Genomic DNA, 20,819 nt, shown 5'->3' on the forward strand with positions numbered 1-20,819 from the left:
CAGGGGTGGGGAGAGTCCATTGGTAAATAACTTTGGGAAACAAAGCACAATGAATGGTCTATTTCTTAGAGGATATGGTGGCCATGATCCCCACCTCCTGACATCTAGATTCTCATGCCTTCCCTCCCACGTCGGTAGCAAGAACGGTCCGTGTGATCCGTAGAACGTGGCGAAGTGACTGCAGATCACTTCCGAGATAAGGTGAGCAAGGGTGAGAGCTTCGCGCATGTTCTCTCCCTCATCTGGATCCTTCGCTATGGGGGAAGCCACGTCACGAGTAGCCCGGTGGAGAGGCCTGTGTGGTGAGGAACAGAGGCCTGCAGCCAACAGCCACGTGAGTGAGCTTGGAAGTGGGTCGGCCCGCTCCAGACAAGCCTCAGATGACTGCAGCCCTGGCCGACAGCTGGACTACAACCTCACGGGACCCTGAACCAGAACCACCCAGCTGAGTCGCTCCTGCATTCCTGAAACACAGAAACTGCGAGAGATAAGAAACGTTAGTTTCAAGCTGCTACGTTTTAGGATAATTTATTACGCAGCAATGGATAATACACACGACTTCTCAGAGCATTTAATATGCTAATGTAAATCTCCAAGAAAGAAGATATACAATGTAACATTCCCCTTAGTTATCTGGCCAAGGAAGCCTTCTTTCCTTGAGTTTTCTCAAGAGAGAAAACGGATTTAATATGGCTCTGGTCCTACAATTAAATGTGACTTTTAACCCTGATCTGTCATGAGCTAGTCATTTGCCCTTCCCGAACCTCAACTTTTCCCTTTTATAGAGCAGAGAGAAACAACCTGCCTTTGCATAAATCATAAATACAACCCCAGATGACCTAGCTCTGAGCTCTTTGGTGAGGGGTGGGAGGTCCTAAAAGGAGCTTCACCCTGGGGCTCAGGTGGGTTTCCCAAGGTGGTAGGTGGGCCTGAGGCCCACTGTCTGTCTTTCTTCCTCAGGCCACTTCCCCACAGTGCTGAGAATCAGTGTCTTCTGGCTTGTGCACAGTTCAGAGATGGGAGGCATGGACCTGAGCCTCCTCCATCAGACTGGGAGAGTTTATCCAGGATGGACGGCCATGTACCCTCCCTTCCCCCCATCCTGTGGACACACCGAAGCCACGGGCAGGAGGGAACACCAGAACCTTCTCTGGCCTTAACAGTAAACATATGCCCCTCCTCCCTTGTCAATTTAGCCCCTCTACTCTTTATCTGGTAAAAGACTGAAATCAAGTTTCAGTGCGCTTGATGGGCCAGAAACCCACCGAAGCCCTGCATGTCCCTCGCTGTTAGAAAGAAAACATTAAAAAAAAAAAAAAAAAAAAAACTATAATGTGAATACTTTATTATCAACGAGTGACTGGTATTAGCTTTTTGTCTGGGCATTAATATTTCAAAAACCATACGCCAAACCCAGGCTTCTCCACCTAGCTCTGCTGTATCATTTTCTTAAAAAATAAAATAAAATAAAATAATAAAGAAGAGGAGGAAGGAGGAAAGAAAGAAAATATATTTGTATTGAAAGAATTATAAGCCAAAGTGCGTCTTTCTTGTTTTGTCCATATACACACATTGCACCATACATAAATAATTACATTGTAAAAATGACTCCATAATTACAAGTATAATATATATTTCCATATAATATATAAAACTTTATATTAAATCTAGGTAGATGATATTGGGGGGGGGGGATCTCGTCCGTGGTCGGCTGTAGGGGGGGCGGGTCGTGTCTCTGGGCGGCGGGGCAGGCGGCCGCCGCTATCTGTGGTTGTTGAGGAGGACCTCCAGCCAGCAGGGGCAGGAGGTGATGAACTGCCGCGAGTAGCAGGGCCCCCAGCCCTTGGCGAAGCTGATGCGGACGCTGTTGGGGTCGTAGGGGCCGTCGGCGGCGTCGGGCTCGGGCCCCTGCTGGAGCAGGCCCGAGCGCTCGAAGTCGAACACCTTGATGGAGTAGCCGGGCGGCACCTTGCGCACCACGAGGGCGCGGCCGCCCGGCGCGTCGAGCGTGGGGGAGTTGACGAAGATGGGGTGCTCGCCGCGGTTGTAGGCCCACACGCCGTCGGGCTCCTTGCTGAGCAGGATGCCGAAGCCGATCTTGCTGCGCGTGCGCCGCACCGACTCGCTGCGCTGCTCCAGGTTGAGCTGGCCCAGGCAGAAGCCGCTGCCCTGAGGTAGGTCGTAGAAGATGCTCACGGCCTGGTCGTACACCGCGTAGAGGCGGCCCACACGCGTCCGGTGCTCCCAGTAGGCCACGCTACACCAGTGGCTGGGCTTGGTGGCATCCGGAGACATGCTGGCGTCTGCGGGGCAAGCACAGGGCAGGGGGAGCGTTAAGGAGGGGGGAGGGGGACGCAGCACTGCTGCCTGGACCGTGGGGGTCCGGAGTGGGGGGGGGGGGGAGGGGAGGTTTAGAGCATTCAACAGACATGCGGGCACCGACCGCCTGCCAGCTTGTCCTCAAGAAACGTAACTCACAGCAGAACGGCCCCCTACAGGCGCAAAGGGGGAAAACAAAGGTTACGAGCCTACGCAGAAGGCAAGGCGCCTACTGTGTGCTCGGTGCTAAGGCTACACAAACATGAACCACACTCGGCCCCTGCCCTGTAGACTTTTCCAAGCTCCAGCTGGCAGGAGACCGGACAGTCCTCCCACACCCAAAGGAAGGGCTGAACACGGAGCACCTACAATGTTCCAGGTGCTGCATTTCTGACCCTGTCTGACCCCACTGGGTCCTAATCACTCTGTGACGAGACCACCTTCTCCTCATTTTACGGATGAGGATCCAAGACACCAGCTGTCTGCCCAAAGGCCACAGAGCTAGTGAGTGGCCCAGCCAGGATCTGAACCCGGCCAGTGTAAGCCTCAACCTGAAAAGAGTGGGGTTAAGTCGTCAGGGGACATTTCCCCATTTGAAGGGGACTCAGGCATAGCAAGGCACGATGGGGTAGGGGAGTGGGCCCCCAGAATCCTTCCAACCCCCAGAATGTTCCCAGCCTTGGTCTGGAGCATGATGCCTAGTCTCCCAGTCACTCCTATCCCCCACCCCTCGAGGTGGCTCTCTTGGCAGGAAGTGCAGATTTTCACCAGAACTGCAGCCCCTTCTGTGAGAAAGAGAAGCTGAGGTCTCTAAGTATTAAAGAAAATTGCCCCACAAGGGCTCCAGAGTTCGCCAGCTCTTGAAGGTGTGTGCTGCTCCTCTCTGGGCCTCAGTTTCCCCATGGACAGCAAAGGGGTGGCCTGGATGACTGGGATCCCTTTCCCCTGCAGCTTGAAGCATTTCTGCATGTCTGGATGAGCAATTTCCTGATACCACACCTAAGACCACCCAGAGGCCAGGGCCCGTCTTGAAGGGCAGCCCCGTCTTTGCTGCTGTGTGTGGCCAGCTTCTCAGATTCCGAAGTCTTTTGACATCTGGTCTTTCCTTTGAGCTCAGAGCTCTGAGTAGCAGGTGGGCATCCATGACTGCCCCGTGATGTGACATGTTCCCACATACCCCTTGGATGGGGCTTATGCACAGAGGGGAGAAAGTTCTCCTGAGAATGTGACGGGAACGCAGCAAGGTGCTTTATGGCATGGCTCCTCCACGAGAAACTGATCAAAGTCCAACCAAAGCCGAGGAAGAAAACACTGCTAACAACTTCATTCAGGAGCCGGGGTGAGGTCAGCTCTGTCTGCCTTCAGCTCAGCCCTGCCTAGAAGCCCCAGAGCAGCAGAGTGACAGGGCCCCTCACAACCTCTTATGCGCTGGGAGGCCCGCCTAGCCACCTAGCAGGAAGCTGTCTACCCGAGAGGCCTCCTGCAGGCTGCCAACTCTGCTGAGGCCGTGAGCTGGGCAGAGCCCCAAAGGGCGTGCCCCTCACCCTCTGCCTGGTGTTAAGGTCCCAGACATGGGTCCCCAGGCCACTCCCTGAGAATGTATTGATTTGCCTCATAGTCTCCATCCAGGCCCTTCTTGGTTTTTGCAGGCTGATGGGAGGTGGGGTGGGGGGAGAAGAGACCCTGATCCTTGCCCTCAAGTGACTTACCCCTTGGCCAGCAGGTAGAAAAACAGCTCTAGCCTGTGGTGCCACAGGGCAGGCACTAGGTCAGTCCCAGCAGGTGGACAGTCAGGAACACTCCAAGCCACGGACCATCTCTCTGCCCATCCATCTGGCACAGGTCTGGGGAGTTCCCAAGAGCCAGGAAAGCAGTGCTGTCCCAGCCTGGCCACGAAACCCCAGCACCGGGCTTCTCACGACCAACGACAGCGCCTGGGGAGCACTGGACACAGAGGTGGGGGAGCAAAGGCTCTGTGCCTGGGGAGTGTTGGGTGACAGGACGAGCAACACACATCACCAAAGGCCTTTCATGAGCTAGGCGCCCTCTTCACAACAGCCTCGGTTCACTCCTGGTCCCACCCCATTTCACAGGTGAGGAAACTGAGGCCCAGAGAGGTGCCGTTAACTGGTCAAGGATACACACAAGTGAGTGCCAGAGCCAGCATCCGTGCCAGGCCACGCTCCGGGCAGACTCCCCACTGAAACCCATGCACTAAACAAGTCCCTTCCCTTTTCTAAGCCTTAGTTTCCCTGTTTGTAACCAGGCTGCTCTCATGGTCTGAGTCTTGGAGGTGTTTAGCTGGTGAGTCACTCCCCGGCCCACAAATGAAACACCTCACTGAGTGAGGGTTACTGCTTTCCCCCCCACCTTTACAGATAAGACTCAGAGGCCACCCAGTCATAAAGTGGCGGCTCTGCCCCAGGGTGTAGCCACTCCATTGTAAAAGGCAAGGGAGCAGTCAGAATGTGTGTGTGTGTACGTGTGTGTACGTGTGTGTGTGTGTGTGTGTGTGTGTGTGTGTGTGTGTGTATGTTGAGGGGGGGAGATTGAGAGTAATGGAACTGGGTGGGGGGAGCATTTCCTGCCCCCTTTCTCAGCTCCTCCCACCCCAGCTAAGCCAAACGCCCCTCATCATTTACCCCCACCTCATTAATACCCAGCCTTGCTCCAGCACTCCTCAGGGGGATAGGATCCTGTGCTTGGGGGGTGAACCCCACAGAGCTGCCCTAGGCCCTGGCCTGCCCCAACCGTCTGGCTCAGGGACAGTGCCTGAGTCAGGCCTCACCTCCGGCAGTCTCTCTTGTTGTGCAGGCTGGGTAACACTTATCACACCTGGCCTCCTGGCCAAGTTTTCCAAGTTCCAGGAGATGGACTGCTGCCTCCAAGAAGCCCTCTCTGATCTCTCCCTCCCATGTACCTACAGTCTTCAATGCAGCCACTCCCTATGCCTGAGCAGGTGTCTGTGCTGTTGGTCAGGGCCCCTGGCTGGTCTAGACTTTCACGAGTCGATACATTGCTTAACAGAGGGATTGTGAATGTACGGGGTTCCTACGGTTTTATTTTGTCATGTGCAGACTTATTAAAAACCCCAAGACTAGGGTAGCTGGGTGGCTCAGTCAGCTAAGTGTCCGACTCTTGGTTTCGGCTCAGGTCATGACCTCACGATTTTGTGAGTTCGAGCCCCACATCAGGCTCTGTGCTGACACTGCGGTGTCCACTTGGGATTCTCTCTCTCCCTCTCTTTTTTGCCCCTCCCCTACTCGTGCTGTCTATGTCTCTCTCAAAATAAATAAATAAACTTACCCCAAGACCATCTACTATCACTAGCACAAAAAAAAGTATAATTTGATACTGATAAAATAGATAGGACCTAAATCAGAAATGTAAAAGTTAATATGATTAGAGTATAAGAAATTTTCTTATTTCTTTCATCATGGACCAATGAAAATGTAGTCCTAAGACTGGCTTCTGGGAGCCACTAATTGAACTGAATGTCCTTGTGCCCCAAAGATGGCACCCCGGGGGGTACAGGGTGACTCACCCCCACACACACATACAGCAGCAGGTAGCAGAACTGGGACCCAAATCTGAGACTCCAGAATTCTAATCTAATGCTTGTCCCATGAGCCAAAGGGTTTCAAAGTGAGACAGACCTAAGGCTCTTACCACTGACTGTGGCCATGGACAAGCTGCTGTGTCCAAGCCTCAGTCTCCCCACTTGTAAAATGGGCTTCTTCATAACCCATAAGTCCATCTTTGGACTTTTCTGGAAACTCCAGCAGCAGATCAATTGGGTGCAGAAAGAAGTAGCTGTCTGTTTATTGGCCCCAGCACTGGTGCTAACCCTTCAAAGGCCAGGGCTCCTTAGGGGTGCCAGGGGTCATGACCCCGGGTCACCACCACGGGAGGTTACGATAGGAGAGCAGATGGCAATGCCCCTCACAGAGTGTAGAGCACTGTACTGGTGCGAAGGTTTAGCTCCCAGCCTAGAACCCAAGGGTAAAGAGAGGTGCCTCATATGCAGAGGAATGACAAATGGAGCAAGGAATGACTAAATGTCTAGAACAAAGGCGAGTGCCGCTATGGCTCTGTGTACACACACACACACACACACACACACACACACACACACACACACGGATTCGGGTCTAATGCAGCGGGACCGACACGAGCTGACGTGATCTCTGCCAGCAAGACGCCAGGCCCCCCAAACCTCTGCCCTTCCCACAGTGATGGGGCCCCACCCCACCGCCACGCTTCTCATCCTCCGTAGGGCTGCCACTCAGGGCGCAAGGGGACAGTCTTTTGCAGAAGATCTTTTTCTTCTCGTGGCTCCAAGGCTGTGGTCCCGCCATCAACCTAATTAGGAACCAGCTCCTTAATTGCAAATAAATACCAGGGAGTCAGACCCGAGTGAACAACATCAAAGATGACCGCGCTCTGACCGAAACTCCTGCTCGCTACCCCCTGCTCGGGGCCTGGCCTAGTTCCCAGCCAGACTCTGGGTCCCGGCTGGGAGGGCTCTCAGGGGAGGAGGAGAGGAGGGACGCGGTCTGGGTCTGGCGCTATGTCTGGGGCAGACCTGGCAGAGTGGCCCCAGGCTGTGGGGGGAGCGTGTCAGGGTCCAGGCTTCAGGCCTGTATCAGGCAGCTCATCTTCCTTCTCCTGGCCTCAGGCCTCCCATCTGAACGATGAGCTCGACGAAAATGGCTGCAATTTAGTGAATGTTCACAGCAATTCCACTTGCAGTCATCCAAACTTGGCAAATAGCTCAGTTGTCCATCAACAGGGGAATGGATGTCATGGACTGAGTATTTGTGAACCCCCAAATTCATGTATTGAAATCCTAACCCCCGGTGTGATGGTGTTTGAAGGCGGGGCCTTTGGGGGGCGATTAGGTCATGAGGGTAGAGCCCTCATGAATAAATGGGATTAGTGCCCTTACAAGAGAGACCCAGGAGAGCTCCCTCACCCCTTTTGCCCTTCTGAGGACACAGCGAGAACACGTCCATCTGTGAACCAGGACTTGGGCCCTCAGTAGACTCCAAAACTACCAGTGCCTTGACCTTGGACCCCCGGCCTCAGGACCCGTAAAAAATACACGTGTGTGGTTCAAGCCACTCAGGCTGTGGGATTTGTTACAGCAGCCCAAACAGGCTAGGATAAGGGATACACAAAAGTAAGGTACACCCATACAATGGAACACGACTCACCAATCAAAAGGAACCAACTACTGAAACATACAACACCGTGGATGGATCTCAAGTGTATTGTGCTAAGTGAGAGAAGCCAGACACAGAAGATCTGCTGTTTGTTTCTATTTATATAACATTCTCGAGTAGACAACTAACCTCCGGTGATAGAAATCAGAACAGGGATTTACCTCCAGGACAGGGAAGGGGCACGGGGGAACATTCTGGGATGACGGAAATGTTTCATATCTCGATCGGTCCAACGGGAACTCGGCTGTACTCACTGTCAAAAGTCATCGCCTGTACACTGAAGAGTTGTGCATTTCGTGGTAGGTATGACGCCTTGAAAGAAAAGGCAGGGAGTGGCAACGCGCTGCTCAGCCAGCTCTCTGTGGCTGTCCTGGAGCGGCCTCAGCAGGGCTCTGTGGTGGCCCAGGGGACAGCCCCTGTGTTTCCAGACCGGGCAGGGGCGGCCCGGCCTCAGCGGTGCCTACATTCCTGCCACCAGAGGGTGGTGGCCGCCTGTGGTGGGCAGGAGGAGCCGGCCAGCCACAGGCCCTCTCCCCTGCGCAGGAGCCAGTCCCTCCAATGGTTGGCATTCCTTCTCCTTGGCCTCTCTGCCCCGTGAGTGTGCTGCGAGCCCAACGTGTAATTTTGTGGGGGTGCTGGGGCACCAGGAGCGCCGACTGCAGCCTGGGGGAGGCAGGGAGAGCTGCAATCCCAAGAAAAGCCTTTAGCTTCTTCGAATCAGCAGTATTCTGTCAAAACACAGGGCAGGAGCGTTCCTGTGTGCTCCCCCGTGGGCTGCGCGGTCCAAGAGCCTGAGCACACGCAGTGCAGCTTGTTTTCCTCGTGATCCCCCCCTTCCCTTTGGCCAAACTGCCTTGGACCTAGCCATCCTGTGAAGGGAACCAGAGATGTGCCCAGATTCAAGTCTCTGGTCCCTTAGACTCGAAGAGAGCTAGACGGGGAAGGCTCAGAGCATGTGCAGGCTGGGCCCCGAGTCCCTCGTGGTCTCCAGAGGCCTGGCTGGGCCGCCCATTCTCCTCCATGTTCAAAGCCACTGCTACTGCTTCACACCCGCGTGGGGCCACAGCAGCCTCGCTGCCTCTCCCGGGGCTGGACAGAAAGGACAGACGCAGCCACACCTCAAACGAGCGCAAAGCAAGGGCAGACAGACCCAGACCCCACTGAGAGCCGGGAAGGGAGACTTAGAGTCCCAGAGAGGTGAAGTGACTCGCCCAGGGTCACCCAGTAAGTTGGTGGCAGAGCCGGAGAAGAGCCCAGAGGCTGGTTTTTCCAATCCCCTTGTCACGGGCCACTCTGGGGCCTCCTGCCCTCCTGGAAAGCTCCTTTCTTCTGTCCCATGTCATGCCTGTGGCTTCAAGTTCCCATCCAACCGGCAGCTTTTTCATCCACGGCTCCCAGGCCTGGGAGTAATTACGTGGCCCTGCATCTGGTTAACCTAACACCCCTTTAAAAGCCTTGTTTGCCCATTAGATAAGTAGTTTTTGTTATCAAACTTAAGGGGGGAAAAGGAGTTTCCACTTAACCTTCCTTTGTCATTTTAAGCTGCAGAAATGGCTTCAGGTTTTGCAGCGAATCCAGAGATGCGGCATTAATTAGAGGCTCTTTTTTTTTTTTTTTTCCTTTGTTAAGGGAGGGGGGAGACCCGTCCTTTATCCACTGGGCTCTGGCAGTAAAAGCAGAGAAGGAATGTGCACGGGGCCATGTTAATGGTCAACAGCTTAGAACGAGCCTCTCTGCTGAACTCTTTCCAAAAGCAGGGCCCAGCTGACAGGAGTTTCCTCTTATTCGCTCCCACTCGCCCCTCCCCACCCCCCACCTCAGCTCCAGCACCTTTGGCTCCTAGAGGAAGCCAGGCTTCCAAGAGGAAGTTCCTAATCGGTCATTACATCACGGGCGGTCTGGCCACCACTGCCGCCTGCACAGGGTCCACCTCAGGGGCCTTTCAGCTGCTGGTCTCTGGGGCTGAGGACCGCGCTTACCGCCACCTTCAGACAGCAGGCCAGCCAGCTGCTCTGCTGGGTTGCGGATTTTTACCCCCAAGACAGGGATGAGATGGGAGAGCCAGGGGGGAATGACAGCAGGGAGAGAGGGAGGCAACGAAACACACAGTCCAAAATTCATGATTTTGCAGGTGGAAAAACTGAGTCCCAAACAAGTAAAGTGACTGCCCAAGGTCACAGTGGAAATCAGCCATACAGCAAGGTCCCATCAGGTCTCCTGCAAGGGGTTGCGTTAAGAATACAGGCTCAGGAGCACAGCTTCCTGCATGTGACTATCAGCTTTTGCCACTCATCAGCTGTGAAATCCTGGGCAAGTGACTTTACCTCCCTGGACCTCAGCTTCCTAAGCTGTAAAATGGGGATGCAATCATTGCTTACTTCATCAGGCTGTTGGGATTCGTTTCAAGAGCATCAAATAATGCCTGGTTCAAAATAAGCACTCCAGGGGCGCCTGGGTGGCTCAGTCGGTTAAGTGTCTGACTGCAGCTCAGGTCACGATCTCACGGTCCGTGAGTTCCAACCCCACATCGGGCCCTGTGCTGTCAGCTGGGAGCCTGGAGCCTGCTTCAGATTCTGTGTCTCCCTCGCTCTCTGCCCCTCCCCTACTCGCCCCTCTGTTTCTCTCTCTCTCAAAATAAACATTAAAAAAATAAAATAAAAAAAAGAAAATCAAAATAGTCCATAAATAATAGCTATTATTATTTCTACTAATATTACCACCGTACAGTCTTATCCCCTCTATATCATTTATAGAAATTGTGTAATGGATTGAGTCGGCTATATAATTCATAAAGGTGTTCACATTAGGTAATAATATCTACAAAGATAAGATATGCCAAGGGAGTTAAGAATCAAGGGGAAACAGCGGTAGTTGTAGTAGTAATAGCAGTAATAAAATAAGCCAGCCAATAATAGTAATAATTAATAATATACCAGCCAACATTTAATGACCAAGAGTCAGGCAGAATATGAAGCACTTTAAATGCACTATTTCCACATACTGTCGATCCTCAGTCATTCCCATTTTAAGATGAAGGAACCGAGGTCCAAAGGTCAGGTTAACGTGTCCACCACCCTGAGCTAGGAAGTGACAAAGCTGGGACTTGAGCTTCACGACTATCTAGGCTTAGAGACGGGGAGGAGGTCTGCAGGGTGATGGCACAGGCCCTGTGCTACAACAGCCCAGCCAGGTCCACTCCAAGCTGGCGCAAGAAGGCTTTATAAAGACTGGACGGTAAAAGGGGTCCTTGGATGTGGCAATGTGGGGGCCACCTCCCCACCACCTGCTGCCCACCTTACCATTACCAGGAGGGCAGTGGCGTTTTCAGAGAGCGCGCCTTATCACAGCTACTGATGGCCCCCCACGAAGTCCCGCAAACTCATACACTTGCTTGGTTTCCAAGGATAGTTTCTCCCATACCACCCCTCCAAAAGCCGGTGAGCATTTCTTCTTTCTTTTTTTTTTTTTTAACTCTTTTTAATGTTTATTTATTTTTGAGAGAGAAAGACAGAGTGTGAGTGGAGGAGGGACAGAGAGAGAGGGAGACACAAAATCTGAAGCAGGCTCCAGGCTCTGAGCTGTCAGCACAGAGCCCGACGCGGGGCTCGAACTCCAGAACGATGAGATCATGACCTAGGCTGAAGTCGGACACCTAACCTACTGAGCCACCCAGGCGTGCCCCCACCCCTCTGTGAGCATTTTTTACATGCTGCAGTAAGAAATGGTGGGTGATCTTGGGAAAGGGCTGCTAACCCTGGCTGGGACCCTGGAGGTGTGGGGAGGAGCCGGGCACTCTGGGCCCTGCATCCATTCTGTCTTTAGAAACCCCTGAGTCCAGGAGGTAGAATCATCCCCTCCTGGGGGTGAACAGACCCCAAGGTGGAGGAGCCACACAGCACTGCAGCGTGGGAATCCTGTCTGGCTGGCCTGACAACACTCTCTGCTGGCCCTTCATGCTGCCTCGTCTGCTCCCTCTGCTCTTTGGGGTGGTTCTCGGAGCGCCCCCCCTGGATGGGTTGAGGAGGGATGGGGGGTGTAAGGACAGTCAGCGGCCATGGGCCGTAACCGGCCTTCTCTAGGGAGAGGCCTGCAGGGTCCTGCAGAAGGCGCCCTGACCCTGGTCTGCTCGGCCCCACATCTCCAGTGGAACAAAGTGGCGGCCTGGGTTGAGGTGGGTAAGGTTTCCACTCTTTTCATCTTGTGCGGTTTCCAAACAAGTCCTGCAAAGCGAACTCCGAGTGCCCCCTCCCCCCCCCGACAGAAAGCAAGCTCCCACCCGGGCCCTGATACCCACGCCTGCTCGGCGTCCCCTCCGGTCTCCCCAGGACCTATGGCCTCAGGGGAGACAGAGGAGGACACCCGGGGCCCCACTGCCAGCAGATCCATCTGGCCCTGCCGCCCCAACAAGACTGTTCCGGGCTCCCTGCACTCAGGGAACAGTGGCTTTTCTCCCTGGGCCTCAGTGCTCTTCTTACAAACACTCTGCGGGCAGCTCTAGGCTCTGAGAGGCACCCCAAGGCTGCCATCAGACTGGGGGACCAGGCTCTGCACCAGTAACACTGGTGTACCCGCCTGGACCAGCCTGGCCCTCCTACAGGAAACCCGACCGCTTAAACCAGAGATGAAGACCCCAAGGGAGCAGGGGGGGGCCCGAGTCCGGGTGGGAGAGTTCTGTGGACAAGTGTCCCGCACCGGGGCAGAGAGAGCGATAAGCGGCTTATAAAACCAGCCCACATTTTCGAGAGGGAACCAGTTTCTGCAACAAAAGCCTCTGAACTTTGCTCCCATTCCAAGTCCCCTTTTGTCTTATCACAAAGTCAGACTCGGAATACGTTTGTTTGTTTTCTTACCCAGAGACCTGCCAGGGTGGGAAAGCCTTGCTTTTCATGTTGCCCCTGGAAAGATTCTAAAAGAACACTATTTATGCAAGATAATAAAGCTGGGTACCTCGGTCCCCAGGAAAGAGGTGGCAGTTTTGAGAAGGGAAGGAGCCCCCAAATCCTCCCTGCCTGCAGGTAGCCACTGCTGATGGCCAAATCCCCAAATTCACACCCAAACCAGGCCCCTCACTGGCCTTCAGGGTTCTTGGTCGGCTGAGCCTGGGTTTTCATCTTAAGGTGCCAACATTCACTGACTCACTCCAACCTTGACTTCCCTTGACAGAGAACAAAATCGGCCAGTTGGAGGTGCGGATGGGGACAGCCTGGGCATGCGGCAGAGGGGCAGGGATGCTGGCTCGTGGCGGATGGCGGTGTGCTTTGGGGAAGCCCATCTCTAGGCACATTCCTGCCCTGCAGCCTCCAGAGCTGGGACAACTGGGGGCACCTCTACTTTTCTTTTATTTCCCAAATACAACTGGAGTTTTGCTGGCAAGCCTCCTGCCCCAGACTTCTACTTGGACCCAGTGTAAAGCCATGAAAGCAAAGTACCTCAAAACTGCCCTCAATCAGCCTGTCTCCGCTCTCAGGGGCAGGAACCCATCCTGGTACAGAAACATCCCAAGGGATCATCAGGAGAGGCCCCCACAGCCTCACCCCCTTGAATCCCTGGACTCACCATCTCCTGCCATGGAGGTCTCTTAGCTCCCTGTCCCTCGAACACCCCACTCCATGTGTACTTTGTGCACCCTACTCTCGCCTGATCTGGCAGGCTCCCGACACCACAGGCCGTGGCAAGGTGAACTATTGCAAATCCAGGCAGCTCCATCCGGGTGTCTCCATCTCTCAGTGCCAGGACCTGAGAGCTACACGATTTGGGAACTCAATACCAAATGAAAATGCAGGATTCCTTGTTCAAAAAGTATTCAGAGTTTCAGTGGTGAAGGTAGAGCATTAAAGCGAGCAGAGGCCCCTTCTGAGCGCGGGTCCTGAGTGAGGCACAAGTCACACACCAACAAGGTGGCCCTGCTGGAGTGCTGGTTTCTCCTTGCAGAGTACCTCGCTCCAAGGGAGTTAGTGAAGGGCCTAACAACAGTGTCCTCCCCCCATCCCCGCCGCTGGTCAGCCTCCTGCTCAACCGTCAAGACCCCGATGTCACCTCCTATGGAAAGCCTTCCTCAGTCCCGGGGTGTGACCACATTCTATCTGATGCTGTCAAGGGGGCATGTGTCTCCGCCCTGCGCACCTGCGTGCAGGCTTCCCTGAGACCCCTCCTCCCCTGGGACTTGGCACTGTGAACCTGACGGGGTGCTCTCAACAATGGGGTGCCTAATGGATTTAACATCCTAGAGCTGAGAGGGCAGTTGGGAAATCTATGGGTTCTCCCTGGGTTTGAAAAAGGTGAGCAGCAGAATCCTTCCCATCTAACAGGTGATAACACCGATGCTCCATGCTCGGAAGCCAGGACCCCAGGCAGGGAGGAAGGGGCGTCGCTCCCACCTGCTGATCCTCATGATGCAGCCTGGCCAATGGAATCCCAGATGAGCTCACTAGGTGCAAGCTGTTTCAGCGGCTAAAAAAAAAAAAAAATCGCCTACAGCCTACAGTCATCTGTCTGGCAGCGGGGGTGGATTTAGCTTCTCTGGCTTGCTGAGTCTACCAGGGTGAAGGGAGCAGAGGGCATGGCTCTGTACGGAAGAGCCAAAGAACAGGGTGGGAGGCTGGTTTTCTTATTTGCAGAGCTCTCAAAAATAAGCCTCGTCTAACACCAGCCTGTTAATGTTTACCAACAAGACAGTTTGACCTTTGCAGGTCAAACACACCTGCCTCATTTGTTTAGGATAAACACCCCAAAATTAAAGCACCAGGGGCAGGGGCATTCGGCTCAGAAATAATCCTCCCATTAAATCCTTTTCTTTAAAATATCTTTTTGTAACACAAAGTGCATAATCCATGCCTCTTGAGTGAATGCAGAATCCAACTACTGGGTTTTCTTAAAGTGAGGGTTGCCTGAATCATTCTTGTATATTTCTAGAACAAACAGGAGTGCTTTGTAATAGGCAAAAGACTAATATTGACTGGAGAGATCATTAAGCCACAATTAAATACTAATATTTGCTGTAAAGAATGCAGTAACATGAGATTTAAATGTTCCCTGCAAAAACGTTGCAAAATGACCCACCGGCTTGGCAAAAGCTCACCCTTGCGACCAGGTCTCCTGTTTGTGGCTGGGCTACTGTGCAGCTTAAAGCAGTTGAAGCTTCTCGGTGTGTCCCTGCCCAAACTCCAAGCTGCCTGTAAAGGGCTGGCTTGTTTGATCTGGGGCAGGAGGTGCAGGGGAGGGAGCCAGTCAGTCTGTGCATCCCGCCAGGCTAGCAGGTGGACACAGTCCCACAAGACCTGGCCCCATGCTTCAACCCTAAGTCCAACAGTGGTTCCCGCAGCAGCAGGAGGCCAGGCTTGGTTCCCGCGGCCCCTACAGCCCAAGCCAAGAAGGTGGCTCTGTCCCCCCATCAGTGGTGATGGTGGGATGCTGTTTTTAACCATGGAGGGTTTTCCAATTCTCCAAGCCCATTCATTCGTAAGTGACCCCGTTTTAGGTTACGGATTCTGAAGCTCAGAGAGGTGGGGTGACTGTCCTGTGGTCCTCAAGGGTTAACAAGGACGCAGGATCAGGGCTTGTCCCTGTCTTCTGTCACTGCCTCCCACCAGGCACCTTGGGAAGGTGAGACATCACCTCAGTAACAGTTTTGTATTTCTTAACATAATTCCTCAGCCTGTGTCTGAATACACACGGGCACATGCCGCAGGACTCCAGTCGGTAATGCATCAATAACATGAGAGTGATGGTCACAATGGTCAGCTGTGATTCCACCTGGTCTCCCATGGCCAACTTTTTAGCTAAGAGAGGGGCACATGGCTTGTTTTCCAGGATCCAGTGCATAACCCTTGATTTCTTCTAGAAAAGACGAGAAGCCCAGGGAGACATCTGGGCTGGACCCCACTGATGGCGGTGCCCAAGTGCCTTCTAGAACTGCCTCCCCCTACGGAGGGCTGTTTGCAGCCATAGGGACCTGAGTGATAGTGGGAGAAAGGAGTGCCTTTCCTGAATCATGGGCAGGCACGAAGGGGGCTCTTGGGGAAGGAGCCTGAATAACTGTGTCTACTCTAGCAGCAGTCTACTCACGCCTGGCACGTGTGGGCCTAGCACACACCGGCAGAGCTTTGCTAAGCAACGACCCTGCTTACAGTTGCTGCCTGCACCCTTTGCCATCGCTGGGTTGTTCCTGAGGCCTCGTCTCCAGTCACCCCAGGGGGGGTCCAGCCGCTACTAAGCACCTACTGTCTAACATGCAGCATCTCATTTAACCCCGAGAACAATCCCAGGTGTAGTCTTACAGAGGAGCAAATGGAGGCTCAGGGAAGTTTAAGCCCCCTGCCCGGAGTCACACAGCCAATTGGTGTGAATCTGAACCCAGGGCAGCCAGACTCCACACCCACTGTTCCTTCCATTCCTCCTCAAAGAGTGTGTCCCAGTGGGCACTCGGCTTCTAGCCTAGACCCAGCTCCACCGGGCGGTCGGGGCGGTCCCCCTCCCTGCCATCTCCCACGGGTTGTGACTCGTACCTCCTCCACCGGGGCTGGCGCCGGCCACGCTGCACCCCCCCCCCCAACCTCCCCCCTTCCAGGGGGCACAAATGGCCCTGCAGGCCGCCAGCGTCTGCATTCCTGGAGCACATGCCCAAGTTGGGCCCACTAAGGAGGATCCCAAGTAATTCGGCCCATAAATCATGGCCATTGTGAATTTCCCTTTTAGCCACAGGCAAAGTCAAACTTTTCCTTCCCCCACTGCAGTTAACCACTCTTTGTTCACTGTATCTCTGCAGTGGCTGGGGGCCTCCGCCTGGCTGGGGGCCAGCCCTCAATTATTAATTAATCTGGGAGGCGCAGGTTGCATTCCTGGCCACCTAACCACTTCCTCCTCCGTCGGTAGGGGAGCTCGCAGGCCAGGCCCCTTTAGTTGTATCACGCGTCGCACAACATCCCAGCCCTATCTTGTGGCCGTAGCTGCAAGAACAGACGCTTAAAACCAGAGTTAAAAATAACAGCAGAAAACCCAAACACACAGAAGTCTCCTTTTCCAGCTCCATCCCCAGCTGGGTGCCACCATCACCATAATACCATGCCATCCCTCGGTTTCTCGTCTGTGCAATGGGGAGACGTTCCCCCGACACACAAGGCTACTTACTGTCTGTGTGCGCATGTGCAGAAAGGGGTAACTGGTGAGCCCTCCCCTGAAAATTCTCACGAGCCAGAAAGGGAGACACCAAGACTTAGAGCTGAGAGGCCATCTGAGGCTGGGCTGGGCAGGGTGCTGCCTCTAATTCCATCTTGCTTTATCCTGACTGGATTAAGGCAAGTGACAGGCAGGAGACATAGAGCTCAGGTTTATTAGTCATTCAGGCGCCTGCAGAGATGGGGACGAAGAGGGTGGGCCCCTCTTTGGGTCAAGTCTTTGGGAGGTCTTTGCATGAGCAAACACCCCCAGAAATCTGAGGGTCAGCAGAACAAGGTGACCACCCTTGGTGTGAAGGTATAGCCCCCTGTGATAGTGGGATCCAGCCGGGAAATCAGAGTACAGGTCTCCTAAGATCAATGCTGCATCCTTGGACCAAGTAGGATCTTTTTTTTTTTTTTTTTTTTTTAATGTTTATTTATTTGTTTTTGAGAGAAGAGAGAGAGAGAGAGAAAAGGAGAGAGAGAATCCCAAGCAGGCTCCTTGCTTAACGGATAGCGCAGAGCCCGATGCAGGGCTCAAACTCACGAACTGTGAGATCATGACCTGAGCCAAAATCAAGAGTCAGACGCTTAACCGGCTGAGCCACCCAGGCACCCCCAAGTAGGATCTTTAATTCCTAATTAGAAGTAATGCTGAAAGACTCATGCCAGTGCTGGCTGGCGGTGAGACCAGTGAAGGACAAAAATGGTAGAGGGAACACACTTCAGATGATAAAAAAGGATAAACACATATTTGTTGTTGCCGGAAACTGTCATCAAGCATCCCTTGGTCATTTTCCTCCTCTTCTCCTTCCTCCACTGGCCCCATCCACACCCCACAATCTGTCAACTTTACCCAGAGTGTCCACAGGCCAGTCAAGCTCTGGGGACAACACCAGCGGGTACAGCCTAGGAAAGACCTCTGGAATCTCATGCTTTATCTACTCCATAACTTGTCTGCTTTTGATCTGATAAGACAAATGATTTTTTTCCCCCGGAGTCTTCACATAGCGTTGACACTCTGGGGAGGAAGGGACACTTTTGGCTTCCTTTACCCTAAGCACTGAGGCTTTTGGATAAAGCATGCATGCTGCCAAGATAAATTATTGTGCACATACAATAAAGTACCATTAATTAGGACTCATAAATCCAGAGTTTGTAATAATTCCGAAAGCAGCTGGGTTGAAGTTAAAAAAAAAAAAAAAAAAAAGAGTTTTGATAAACAAATGCAAAATATAAATAAGGTTCAGGAGAACTGTTTATCCTACTAGGACTATATAAACAACTAGCATACCAATTACAAATCGCTCTTATCTGTTCACTCAAGCACATCTCCAAATGACCTCCAATAGGAAACATTACCCGGTTAGCATCACAGTCCGTGGTATTTGAAAATCACAAAACTCGGTTTCTTAGACAGGAGCCTTTCCAATCACCCACCACCCAATCTGCCTGCATTGGTGAGGAGTCCCTGAGTTGTCACTGTTCCCTTTCTGTGTATCTGGAAAGAAGCCACTTGGACGGCTGAACCCCCACAGGACCCCAGGGTCCTCCAGCAGCCACCCAGGAGGCAATGTAGTCCTCGGCTCTGGCACGCCAACTTGCCACCCAGTTATCTCCATACCCATCTTAAAGCAGCAGCGCTTCCTAGGGCGTTGGGCCAGGGGACCCAGCCAACTGGGGCATTTGCACGTGAGAGCAGGTGAGGAGGGGCCCCGCCCCATGTAGAAACCCCTCAGGCGTCAACTACAGTAGGTGAACCGAGGCCGGTCACGGCTTCCTGGGTGATTTACGAATAAGCCAAGCTCCATGTTTTCTCTCCCTGGGAGGCAGCTGCATTCTCAACTCCAGGGCATCAATACTGTTTTCTGGGGAGCAGGCAAGGTGAGGGGCCCGCAGATAAGCACAAGGAGCATGGGGTGGCAGGAAGAGGCCCCGGGCGAGGTTGGGGAGCCATCAAGCTGAGAGGGTGTGTTGGTCCTGGCCCGCGAGGGCCAGACTGCAAGGCCCCAGAGAGGCGGGCAGTGGGCCAAGCTGGAAATACCGAGGGCTGCTCCAGCTCAAGCAGACGGCCCTGCCAAGTCGGGGAGGCGGCACTGACGGGGGAATGGCAGGTTCCGGCCGGGCGGGTCCCCAAGGCCACCGAGTCAGGAGCAACCGCCTGTGTCTCCGGGCACGTGGGGGCTAGAGCCGTGCCAGGGAGACCCAGAGCCGCCAGTCTCCCTGGGGTGCCTCTGTCCTGACGCTACCCTGCGGCCCGCCAGCCTAAGGACCCCTGAGGAATGTGGAGCCCCTCCGAGTGGCACTGACCTTGGGCAGGGAGTCAGGCCCAGCCTCCAGGCCAGAACCAGCCTCCAGGCCAGAAGATTTTTCTTCTCTCCCCACCTTCTGTCTCCTAGCTCTGGAGGGGGGGCCCAGCCGAGCCCCTGAGACCACTGCCCATGTGGGGCCTGCTGCTACTGGCCTTATAAGCATTTCAGACACCTCCTGGATCACCAAGACCCTGACAGCATCCACCGGGTGATGGAACCAGCCTCGGAGGGGCTCCCGAGGCTAGCGGGGGCCTCTCTGCTGTGTCCCGTGGGGCAGGGAAGCCAGGCATACTGGTGGATGCTTTTTCTCTGATGTTCCAACTCCTCCACACCTCCCTCCTGGGCTTCAGCAGTTGCTACCAGTTAAGACCAACGAAAACACTGAGGCAAGAGGCTTACACATGCATGCATCCTGCCACCAGAAGGACATTCTGCCACGGACGCCATGGGCTCTGTAACTGACCCACAGTTTGTTCAGAAGGATCTCCATGCATACATTTGGAATCTCAGCATGACTTGGTTCAACCCTTGCCTTCCTCTTGGCCTTTTACCGTCAAACCAGCAGGTGGACCCACTTACTTCCAAAGACTCACCAAGAACCACATCCCAGCAGGTCATTCCTGCCAGCCTGAGCATCTCTTACCTTCCCAACGCGCCCCCCCCTCCGGACTGCTCCCACCCAGCCACCAGAGCTGCCCTGCCCAGGCCCCCCCCCAACATGTGGAGCTCCACCCTGCAACCCTGAAAGCAAATTCCCTGAGGGGAAAGAGTGGGTCGGATGTTTTCAGGAACCACTCATTGTGGCTTTGGGGTCCAGCCAACAGAAGTACCACGGAGATGCGAGAAGCGCCCTTGCTGAGGAGGCTGGGTTTCTCCCTGGCGCTCACTGAACGCCTACTGTGTGCGAGGGCGCAACAACACGGGCTCCCTGGAGGAACCGGTCCTTCTGGGGCGAGGCAAGTGCTGGAGGTCCAAGTGGGGAGCAAATGACGGAGATGTCAAAGGAAATCAGAGAGACTCTTGTTTTTGTAAACATCATTCCTTCTGGTCAGTTCCAAGTTATTTAGTGGGCTCTACACACATATTTTTTTCCCTCAAACCAAAATAGCCCTCCCTAAGACTTCCAGTCTGAGGGGAGTAAAAGAAACAGCACAAACATTCTTTGCAGCTGGCCTATAGGAGGAGAGCACCAGCCTGGGCCTGTAACTAACTGCAAGCCTGTGCAAAGCCCCACCCACTGTGAGTTCTGAGGGTCGAGTCCCTGCTCCCCCATTCAAATGGATCCTCTCACCTGGGGAAGCCACCCACCACCCGAACGAACGGGTCCTGTGAACGGGTCTGGAAGTTGATGGGGGGGAGGGGGGTATGCCACTCTTGGATCGGTAGAAACTCTGAAAATTAGAGTGCCATGGAACATGCTAACAGCAACATCATGCTATTTCAAAGAGCAACTTGGAGGAAGTTAGGGGAAATCAAAGACTTCTGGGGGAACTGCTAAATGTCACTGCTACAGCCCATTCAGCCCAACACCTTCCCTCTACAGAAGGGGAAACTGGGGCTCAGAGAACAGAAATCACTTGCCAGAAGTGAGGCAGCAGGGTCAGGCCTCACAGTGAGGGCTCCCTGTCTCTGAGGAAAGACTTGGTCCTCAATACGACCAGGGATCAAGGAACAAATAATCCTGACGCGTCTGGCCAACACGAATTATTTTTGCAAAGGGGTCTGTTTGTTTGTTCTTGTGGGTAACGGGGAGAGAGTCCTTCCTCGCTCTGCTGTCAGAGCAACCCCCGCCTCTGCCTGAAAAGCGA

At 53.8% G+C, this 20,819-nt stretch overlaps 1 protein-coding gene across 1 annotated transcript in view; it reads right to left on the reverse strand.

Moving 5' to 3' along the window:
- Nucleotides 1–512: 512 nt before the first annotated feature.
- The window catches only part of SMAD6 (SMAD family member 6), a 76,669-nt gene continuing 56,362 nt past the window's right edge, over nucleotides 513–20,819 (reverse strand). The window contains exon 4 of the mRNA XM_019441700.2: nucleotides 513–2,303. Within this exon, the coding sequence (XP_019297245.2) occupies nucleotides 1,762–2,303 (542 nt within the window). The 3' untranslated portion in view covers nucleotides 513–1,761. The remainder of the gene's footprint in view (nucleotides 2,304–20,819) is intronic.

This window comes from Panthera pardus, unplaced genomic scaffold, assembly GCF_024362965.1.
Source record: "Panthera pardus isolate Hobbes unplaced genomic scaffold, ASM2436296v1 HiC_scaffold_24, whole genome shotgun sequence".
In the NCBI taxonomy this organism is placed as follows: Eukaryota; Metazoa; Chordata; class Mammalia; order Carnivora; family Felidae; genus Panthera; species Panthera pardus.